This window comes from Ictalurus furcatus, chromosome 21 (assembly GCF_023375685.1).
Source record: "Ictalurus furcatus strain D&B chromosome 21, Billie_1.0, whole genome shotgun sequence".
Taxonomy (NCBI): domain Eukaryota; kingdom Metazoa; phylum Chordata; class Actinopteri; order Siluriformes; family Ictaluridae; genus Ictalurus; species Ictalurus furcatus.
The window spans coordinates 21,634,791-21,644,212 of NC_071275.1; the positions used below are offsets into that span (position 1 = coordinate 21,634,791).

Sequence of the window (9,422 nt, forward strand, 5' to 3'; positions counted from 1 at the left end):
CAGCTCCCCTACATCTCCCCAACATCTCTCATACAGCTCCCCAACATCCCTCATACAGCTCCCCTACATCTCCCCAACATCTCTCATACATCTCTCCTACATCTCCCCAACATCCCTCATACAGCTCTCCTGCATCTCCCCAACATCCCTCATACAGCTCCCCTACATCTCCCCAACATCTCTCATACAGCTCCCCAACATCTCTCATACAGCTCCCCTACATCTCCCAACATCTCTCATACATCTCCCCAACATCCCTCATACAGCTCCCCAACATCCCTCATACAGCTCTCCTGCATCTCCCCAACATCCCTCATACAGCTCCCCTACATCTCCCCAACATCCCTCATACAGCTCTCCTGCATCTCCCCAACATCCCTCATACAGCTCTCCTGCATCTCCCCAACATCCCTCATACAGCTCCCCTACATCTCCCCAACATCTCTCATACAGCTCCCCTACATCTCCCCAACATCCCTCATACAGCTCCCCTACATCTCCCCAACATCTCTCCTACATCTCCCCAACATCCCTCATACAGCTCCCCTACATCTCTCATACAGCTCCCCTACATCTCCCCAACATCTCTCATACAGCTCCCTACATATCTCCTACATCTCTCCTATATCTCTTCTACATCTCCCCAACATCTCTCCTACAGCCCCCCTACATCTCTCATACAGCTCCCTACATATCTCCTACATCTCTCTTACATCTCCCTACATCTCCCCAACATCTCTTCTACATCTCTCCTACATCTCCCCTACATCTCCCCTATAGCGAGACCGGCTCTGATCAGTTTTTGACGTGTTCTGACTGTGCGTTGGGCATGTTGTTCTGACTGTGTTGGGTGTGTATGTTGGGCGTTGGGCGTGTGCGTTGTGCGTGTTCTGACTGTGCGCGTTCTGACTGTGCGCGTTCTGACTGTGCGTTGGGCGTGTGCGTTGGGAGTGTTCTGACTGCGTTGGGCGTGTTCTGACTGCGTTGGGCGTGTGGCGTGTTCTGACTACGTTGGGCGTGTGGCGTGTTCTGACTGCGTTGGGCGTGTGGCGTGTTCTGACTGCGTTGGGCGTGTTCTGACTGTGCGTTGGGCGTGTGCGTTGGGCGTGTTCTGACTGCGTTGGGCGTGTTCTGACTGTGCGTGTTCTGACTGCGTTGGGCGTGTTCTGACTGTGCGTTGGGCTTGTGCGTTGGGCGTGTTCTGACTGCGTTGGGCGTGTTCTGACTGTGCGTGTTCTGACTGCGTTGGGCGTGTTCTGACTGTGCGTTGGGCGTGTTCTGACTGTGCGTTGGGCGTGTTCTGACTGTGCGTTGGGCGTGTTCTGACTGTGCGTTGGGTGTGTTCTGACTGCATTGGGCGTGTGTGTTGGTCGTGTTCTGACCTTGCCCTTGGCATTTCCTGTGTAAATAAATTCGCCCCTCCTGTCGAACGACGCCACCACGTTCAGGTCCGAGTCGTCGTCCACCGGCAGGACCACGTGTTTGGAGTCTGACAGTGTGAGGAGCACCGGAGCCGACTTCATTGGACACACCAGCACCTTGTCTCTAACACACACACACACTTACTTGTGAGTGTCCATCAAGTCATCATGCAGTAACTCGTGATTGGCTGAGATGTACAAGAGCGATAGAAGTGAAAGAAGTGATGAGATCAGACAGGAAGTGGGCGGAGCTTACGCATCTCTGGGGTGGTACTGCAGTTTGAGGATGGGGGAGGGGAAGCGGAACCTCTGATCACAGTCTCCGGTCAGGACGTCCCACTGAGACACAATGTTATCTGTGGACGCACTGACCAGTTTGTGTCCATCTCGACTCCAACTGCTCAACACACACAGACACACTATCAGTATTTAATCAATCAATCACAAAACATGCCTGCAGACAGACACACACACACACACACACAGTATTTAATCAATCAATCACAAAACGTGCCTACAGACACACACACATACATACAAACTAGGGATGTCACAAGAACCGATACTTTGGTACCTAGTCGGTACCAACATTGTTAAAAGGTGACAGTACTTGTTTTTCCTAGTAGCGTAGGTACCATTTGTAATGAAAGTACCGCTGTTGCAATTCTTCCGGACCTGAAGGGGGCAGCAAATACGCGCAAGTGTTTTAGAAGGTCCACAAGTGGTGAACAACAACAACTACAAGCACACGGGAAAAACTGCAGAAGTTTAGCTCCGCCCCCGACTCGTTGAAAGGAAAAGTGGTATGGAATATGGAAATACTTGGCATTCGAGGCGGATAAAAACGGATCCGCCGCACCAAAGATGTTGTATTGGGAAAAAGGTCGCAACACCTCGAGAGACGTCTGTGGTCTCACTCCAGTGTATGGGAAATTAGCAGATTTCCGATTCACATTTAGCGCCTAAAAACGCTTGCGCATGGAAAACGCATGGAAGACGCTTGTGCTCCCATGGTGTCTGCCGTTGCTAAGCAACAAGGAAGTTTTAGCACAGGATGGATTTGCAGCACCGCAAATCCCTTGCAGAAGCTCTGCTACTAGGTTTATTTATGGAGAAGAGAGGAAAAAAAACGTTGTGCTTGGGCGCACCCCACCCTTCATTCACGTAGAAAACCCGGAGAATTTCACCAACTAATCCAACCGCTCCGTGAGATTCAAAGCCTAGTTCAGAGTGGACAAAGAGAAAGGGTGAAGCTGATTGGTGGGTTCTTGTCACATGACCTGCGGTGCACTTGCGAAATTCTGAAAAGTTGGGATTTTCCATCTTGAAAAATGAGCGCGTCGCACAGCATGAGCGCGTCTACATGTAATATAACGAATAAAAGAACGGGCCCTTATTGTGCTTCCAGTTTCTACCCCCACCAAAAAAAACTCTTTGGATCTACACGATTCACGTAAATGACATATTTTGTTTCAAAACGGCGAATTTCGCGACTAGTTTGCAGGTATGTCCAGGAGAGTTTTTAATTTAATTGTTACATTTTTATAGCACACTGTGGTATCGACTTTGGTATGGAGTATCGTGTACTTTTGGTAGTATCAGTACCGACTACTAGATTTTTGGTATCGTGACATCCCTAACACACACACACACACACACACACACACACACACACACACACCAGAGTGAGCAGACAGGGTGGATGTGTGCGCTGATGATCTTGGCGATGCCGCGTGTGAGGAAGTCCCAGATGACGATGCGTCCATCGTTACAGCCGACAGCGAGCAGCGTCCCCCAGCGGTTAAAGGTGCAGGTCAGAGCCATGCTGATACAGTCCAGCGTACCGTCCGCTTCCTGTTAAACATCACGTCACACACACACACAACACACACACACACACATTAACAACACACTGACAAACAGCACGACTAAACAGTCAACAAAAACGTTACCAATGAACACATCACCACCACCACCACCATGATGATGAACCAAACACACGTGACTAATAAACACTGCAGTGTGTACTCAGCACAACTAAACACACGTGACTAATAAACACTGCAGTGTGTACTCAACACAACTAAACACACGTGACTAATAAACACTGCAGTGTGTACTCAACACAACTAAACACACGTGACTAATAAACACTGCAGTGTGTACTCAACACAACTAAACACACGTGACTAATAAACACTGCAGTGTGTACTCAACACAACTAAACACACGTGACTAATAAACACTGCAGTGTGTACTCAACACAACTAAACACACGTGAATAATAAACACTGCAGTGCGTACGGAGCTCTCTGCAGTCTTTAACTCAACAGGGTTTCAGCTTCCATGCTACTCTTACACCCTGAACTATCCAGCACGTTCCTCTGTGTAGATAATTAACACGTGGTGTTCAGTGTGAAATCTACACATGGTTCCCGGGACAGTTCCTAGCATACAGGAGCCACTCCATGATGTTATGTGCGTTCGGATCCTGTCCGACCGCGTCACCGTTTCTCTCCATCCTGCTCCCACAACGTTACAGCCCCAAAGACCTGCTGTTCCTCTCCAAACCCTGCTCTGATCAGACCTTCATCACTGAGGAGACGAGTGAGTAACCTGTTACACACGTCCCACTCATACACTGATCAACACGTCTGATCAACACGTCTGATCAACACGTCTGTTCAACACGTCTGTTCAACACCGCAAATGCAGGTGAAGACCTCAGCTCAGGTCACACTCCTTACCTCGGGGTAGTTCTGCCCGAACGACTCTGCAACACAAAAACACACAACATGTTTTTTCTGTACTGGTGGAATAAAGTTGTAAATCCACTTTGATGTGAAATAATGACGCATATAAATTAAACTTAATTAGTATTAAACAGTTGTTTTAAATATGCACTTTTCAGTCGGAGGAAATGTTCAGGCACAGATATATCTACAGAACACAGGTACAGAATTATTTAGTGAACTGATCAGCACTGCTCTGGTAACTCTTCACTCTTTTATCTCTAAATAAATGTTTTCATTGATGTTTAAGATAATTTCCACCTGTTTACAAACAAGGCAATAAATTGGAGCACGTAGCTAAATAATTTCCCACCCGCATTTCGGAAAATCCCGCCTTCTTTTCTAGGATTGGCTACAAAAATCCCGCCTCCTGTCCTATAATTGGCTGATATTCAGATTTCCATGGAATCTGAGCGCTGAACCGTGAAACCAGCCAATGAAGGTGCAGGAGGCGGGGCCTGTCCGAATCCGGGTGTAGGGAAAAAAAATATATCGCTAGGCTATCGCTAGTTTAGCTCGGTTAGCTAGCACACATATAAAACATTATCTGAAAGGAGAAATGCAGCGCGAGACACACTCACCGAGCAATTCAAGATTCATCGCTGCTTTGTATCTACAAACAAAACAGCAAAAACGAATAAATATTTATATATATAATCACTTATCGAAACCGTAACGGAATAAAAAAAAAGCAGCCGCAAACAGTTTTTTTGTTTTTTTAATCATTCAAAATGGTCGGAGACGAGAGCGCGACTGGCGCGCGACTTCAGCGAAGGACCCCAAAACAGAGTGTCCGTGAAAGTGCCTGAGCGGAAATGCGGACGGATCATCGAGAAAACCCACCGTAATTAAAAAATTTTTTTATATATATATATATATATATATATATATATATATATATATATATATAAATATATATATATATATATATATATATATATATATATATATATATATATAATACACAAAATACCGAATTAATCATAATATTCAGCCGTAAAAGAAAAACTAAAGCTCATGGTTATAAAATAACAACAACAATGTCCTTATTTAACGTCCTAACCTACTATTTACCACAAGTTTTTGGACACATGGAGCCTCATTTATAAAACTGCACGGAATCCAGAGTGACAATGTACGTGTGCACAAAAAACCCTCAGGCTTATAAAAGCTTCCGTACACACACACACACACACACACCTACCTGTACTTTTTTGTGTGTGTTAGTATGGTATATTTTCAAAAGCAAATGGTACATGCAAGAAATCAAAATGAGATCTAATCATTTCTCAGAGCAATGTCACTGTCTACACCTGCTTAGAGATATGGAGTCTGTACACAAATCAGGAAAATAGAAACTTGAAGAAAATGAAGCTGGCTGAGATTGGGCCTCAGTTATAGAGAAGATACGAGGAAAGAAACAGGATTGGGTCGAGCCGACAGAAATTAGATGAATGTTTTAGTACTGTATGAAAGCAGGAGCACTGATTGTCAGATGATCTGCAGACATCTCGGCTTTTGTGATCTTTCAATAAAAGTCATTTTTAACATCTAGAACCCTTTGACTCAGAGAGGTTTTATTTTTGCAAGGGTGATTTTCCACAACAGTGTTCCTGTATCTCCTCCTGGAAGGACTGAAGTGTTATGGTGCCAGGACAGATCCTCATAGATGTGAACACTCAGGAACAAGCTGGAGACATGCTCTACTTCAGTCCTACTGATGTAGATGGGAGAGTTTCTGCTGTGTCCAATCTTATCCGCAAAGGGCCGGTGTGGTTACAGGTTTTCATTCCAACCAAGCATGAGACACACCTGATTCCACCTGTTTAATCAGGTGATCTTGGCTTTCAATAGACTCAGGTGTGGCTCCTGCTTGGTTGGAATGAAAACCTGCACCCACACTGGACTTTTCTGGATAAGATTGGATACCCCTGTCCTACAGGATAGATAACATGATTACAGTTTGGTGCATTTCCCCGGTGTGGTCACTCAAATATTACGTTTTAAAATCATGGGCTGCAGGGAGTTATCCCAGGCACTAATGTTACTTAGCCACCATGCTGTAGGAGTAGATTTAGTGTGAATTTCCAGTGACCTGTTCTGGAAGCAGCGAAAAGGTATCAAAAACTAGGCTAATGATTTAGCGTATAGTCTTTTATACAGACAGTAAACACACGGTGAGAGCGGAAACAACACAGAACCACCCACAACATCAACATCGCCCTCAGATCTGTGATCGATTACTTTAAAAAAGTCTCAGAATGACTAAAACAACACAGTCGTTACACTTAGCATCAAGCGCTAACAGCAGTTCAGCCATAATATTGAAAAATGCCAATACTACATCACGACTTGTGATCTCAGAGGAAATTAGTGTGTGTGAGGTAGAAAACGTCTCAGGAGTGAAATGTTCATGTGGAGTTTCCTCACAGGACGTGAACGCAGGAAAAAAACACCTAAAAACACATTCTTTTCTGAAGAACATCACTGTCATAAACCACACAGGGTTCTACACACCAGAACAGGGTTCTACAGAAGAAATGTAATAATAATAATAATAATAATAATAATAATAATAAATAAAGTCAATTAGTTTAAAAATCATAAAACTCCAGAGAAATGTTTCTATTAAAGTCATTTAAAGATTTATTACAGTCTGGAAGAGACAGCAACAGCCAACCTGAACACACACAGGCGCACACACACACACACACACCCTCTTCACAGACAGACTCTGTCAGTAACAGGAAGTGAAACAACACCAGCATGTTAAAGCTCAAAGTCAGAAATAATAAAAATAATGAAGCGATAACGTCTGTGTGGGTGAAGTAACACAGCTTTAGTGTTTGTCCTGCACGTCTCAGTCCATCGTTTATCCTCGCCTTCATCCTCACTCCGCTTTGTCCTTCCTCTTGCCTGTAAATGGAACTTTGCTGGCCACCGTGGACACGCCCCCTGTGACTGCCAAGACTCCGCCCTTCACTAGTCCGACACCCACCGAAGGCACGGCGCCGACAGCCGATTTGGTGATCTCCAGGCCTTTCCCGCCCAACCAGGTGACTCCTCCTACGGTTGCCCCGACAACGCCCTTGGTGACATTGAAGACACCCCCGGTGACACGCCACAGGACTCCGGGTGCCGTGGCAACACGCTCCTTACTGTCATCTGCAACAGCCAGAGAACCAGCTTACTGTGTGTGTGTGTGTGTGTGTGTGTGTGTGTGTGTGTGGTAAGCACAGCAAGTCATTTCATCATTTATCTAATGATCTATTATTAAAGTTCCACATCAGTGTCAGCATTATTATAAACACATCGAGTGTATTGCATCATTAACCCTTTAACACAAACACAGCAACTCCAGGGGAACTGTGCGTGTGTGTGTGTGTCTCTGAGCAACAGTCAGTGCCCCGACACACACAGCAATAACACTGCTCTACAGATTGCTCAACCCTAAACAGCTTATTTATAACTCTGTGTGAGTGTGTGTATGAGTGTGTGTGTGTGTGTGTGTGTGTGTGTGTGTGTGTGAGTGTGTGTGTGAGTTACCTGTGGTATTTTCAGTCCCAGGTTCATGTGTGTCTCGCTCTAGTGCACTGACGCTTTGCTGCGCCTCACTGTTTACACTCTGCGCGCACACACACACACACACACACACACACACACACACACACACATGTTGGTTAATGATGTTGTGACAGTATTGTTTGCGAACTTTTTGGTATAAACTCCACTGCACTACACATGATCCTAAAGCCACGCCCACGAATAGTACCCTTTGCTGTAACCATGGAAACAGAACAAGCTGCTCAGGCTCTTCTCACTTCTCTGAAGTTTCCTGATTCTGTTCGTCTTATCATCGCTTTATCAAACACATTAAATCCACAGTTTTATACTGGTAGTGTTTTATCAGCTGGTGCTGGATCTCGATGCTGATTGGTTCACTTCGACACACGAAACTTTTTACAGAAGAATTCTCTGGAGTTGATAAAGACGGAGAGAAAGTTCTAGAAGCGAGGCTGCTGTTCTGCTCTGTAAGGGCTGTTTAGGAGACATCCGCCTTACACTGCTGTTCCCCACGGGATAGTTTCATTTCTCTGTGCATACCCGCTGCCTACCTAGGGACACTCCTCCTGGATAAAACACAGCCGAATAACACTGTCCTGCTCTCACCATAACCACAGTGTGTGTGTGTGTGTGTGTGTGTGTGTGTGTGTATTTAGTTTTATATTAATATATTTATACACTGGGAATGATTCGAGTGAATCATTCCCATTATATAAATATATTAATATATTGTGGAGAGAAAACAAGTCGATTTTAAATACACAAGAATAGAAAATTAAACCTGCCTGCTTCAGATGAAGAACATGACTTAACTATAATAATTTTCATTTAAATAGTAAATGAATTAAATAAATAATTAACTACATAATGTTCTATTACAGTTTTTATATGTGTTTTATATATATATTATAAAATATATATTATATATTAAATATTATTATATATATATATTATATATATGTATTAGCCCCTGATTAAGCTAATGTCCAATACAACAAGAAAACACATCATAGTTTAAAAAAGAAAAAAGCCCACTCTTTTCATTCAGGATTTGTTGTTGTTGTTATTCAGAGATGCATCATGTACTAAACTCCAGCTGTAGATTGCATAAAGTGTCTAATCATCACTGATTTGTTCCTGTAACAGAGGATCAGTTTAAACCCGCGGTACCTTTAGGTCTGAGGAAAGCAGAAGTTCAGAGAAATCACTTTTTACCTTCACCATAGTTCCTGCAGCTTTATGGAGCGGATCCTCTGAGGGTCTGCGTGCAGTCTGTCCGATTCATCTAAACCGACTCACCGAGTTATTCCATTAAACACTCGGGAGTCTCTCTCGCGCGCTCTCTCTCTCTCTCTCTCTTTGCCGACGTGGCGCTGTTTTCTCTCGGTCTCTCTCTCCTCCAACCCGGATCTTGCGTCATCCCTGAACTATTGATGCGCGAATCGGTTATTTTCTAAACGACTCTCTGAGTGAATCGGTTCGCTCCCAAATTTGATCGACAACAGAGCCTCTGGAGTTATATACCACAGTGTTATATACCTTAGTGTTATATACCAGTGTTATATATAGCAGTGTTATATACCGTAGTGTTATATACCGTAGTGTTATATACCACAGTGTTATATACCGTAGTGTTATATATAGC

At 44.2% G+C, this 9,422-nt stretch overlaps 2 protein-coding genes across 3 annotated transcripts in view; both read right to left on the minus strand.

Moving 5' to 3' along the window:
• rbbp5 (retinoblastoma binding protein 5) overlaps window positions 1-4,942 on the minus strand; it is a 13,241-nt gene extending 8,299 nt beyond the window's left edge. For both annotated transcript variants that reach the window (XM_053653356.1, XM_053653355.1), the window contains exons 1-5: window positions 4,795-4,942; window positions 4,169-4,194; window positions 3,103-3,275; window positions 1,678-1,818; window positions 1,383-1,545 (exon numbers count right to left, since the gene is read on the minus strand). In XM_053653356.1, coding sequence (XP_053509331.1) covers window positions 1,383-1,545; window positions 1,678-1,818; window positions 3,103-3,275; window positions 4,169-4,194; window positions 4,795-4,813 — 522 coding nt within the window. In that variant the 5' untranslated portion in view covers window positions 4,814-4,942. The remainder of the gene's footprint in view (window positions 1-1,382; window positions 1,546-1,677; window positions 1,819-3,102; window positions 3,276-4,168; window positions 4,195-4,794) is intronic.
• Window positions 4,943-5,525: 583 nt separating this feature from the next.
• zgc:153675 (uncharacterized protein LOC768179 homolog) lies at window positions 5,526-9,147 on the minus strand. Its single transcript, XM_053653036.1, has 3 exons — window positions 8,993-9,147; window positions 7,760-7,838; window positions 5,526-7,378 (listed from the first exon to the last, which is right to left on the minus strand). Exons 1-3 carry the CDS (start codon window positions 8,999-9,001, stop codon window positions 7,104-7,106), a joined length of 363 nt encoding a protein of 120 aa, XP_053509011.1. The 5' UTR covers window positions 9,002-9,147; the 3' UTR covers window positions 5,526-7,103.
• Between the last annotated feature and the right edge of the window lie 275 nt (window positions 9,148-9,422).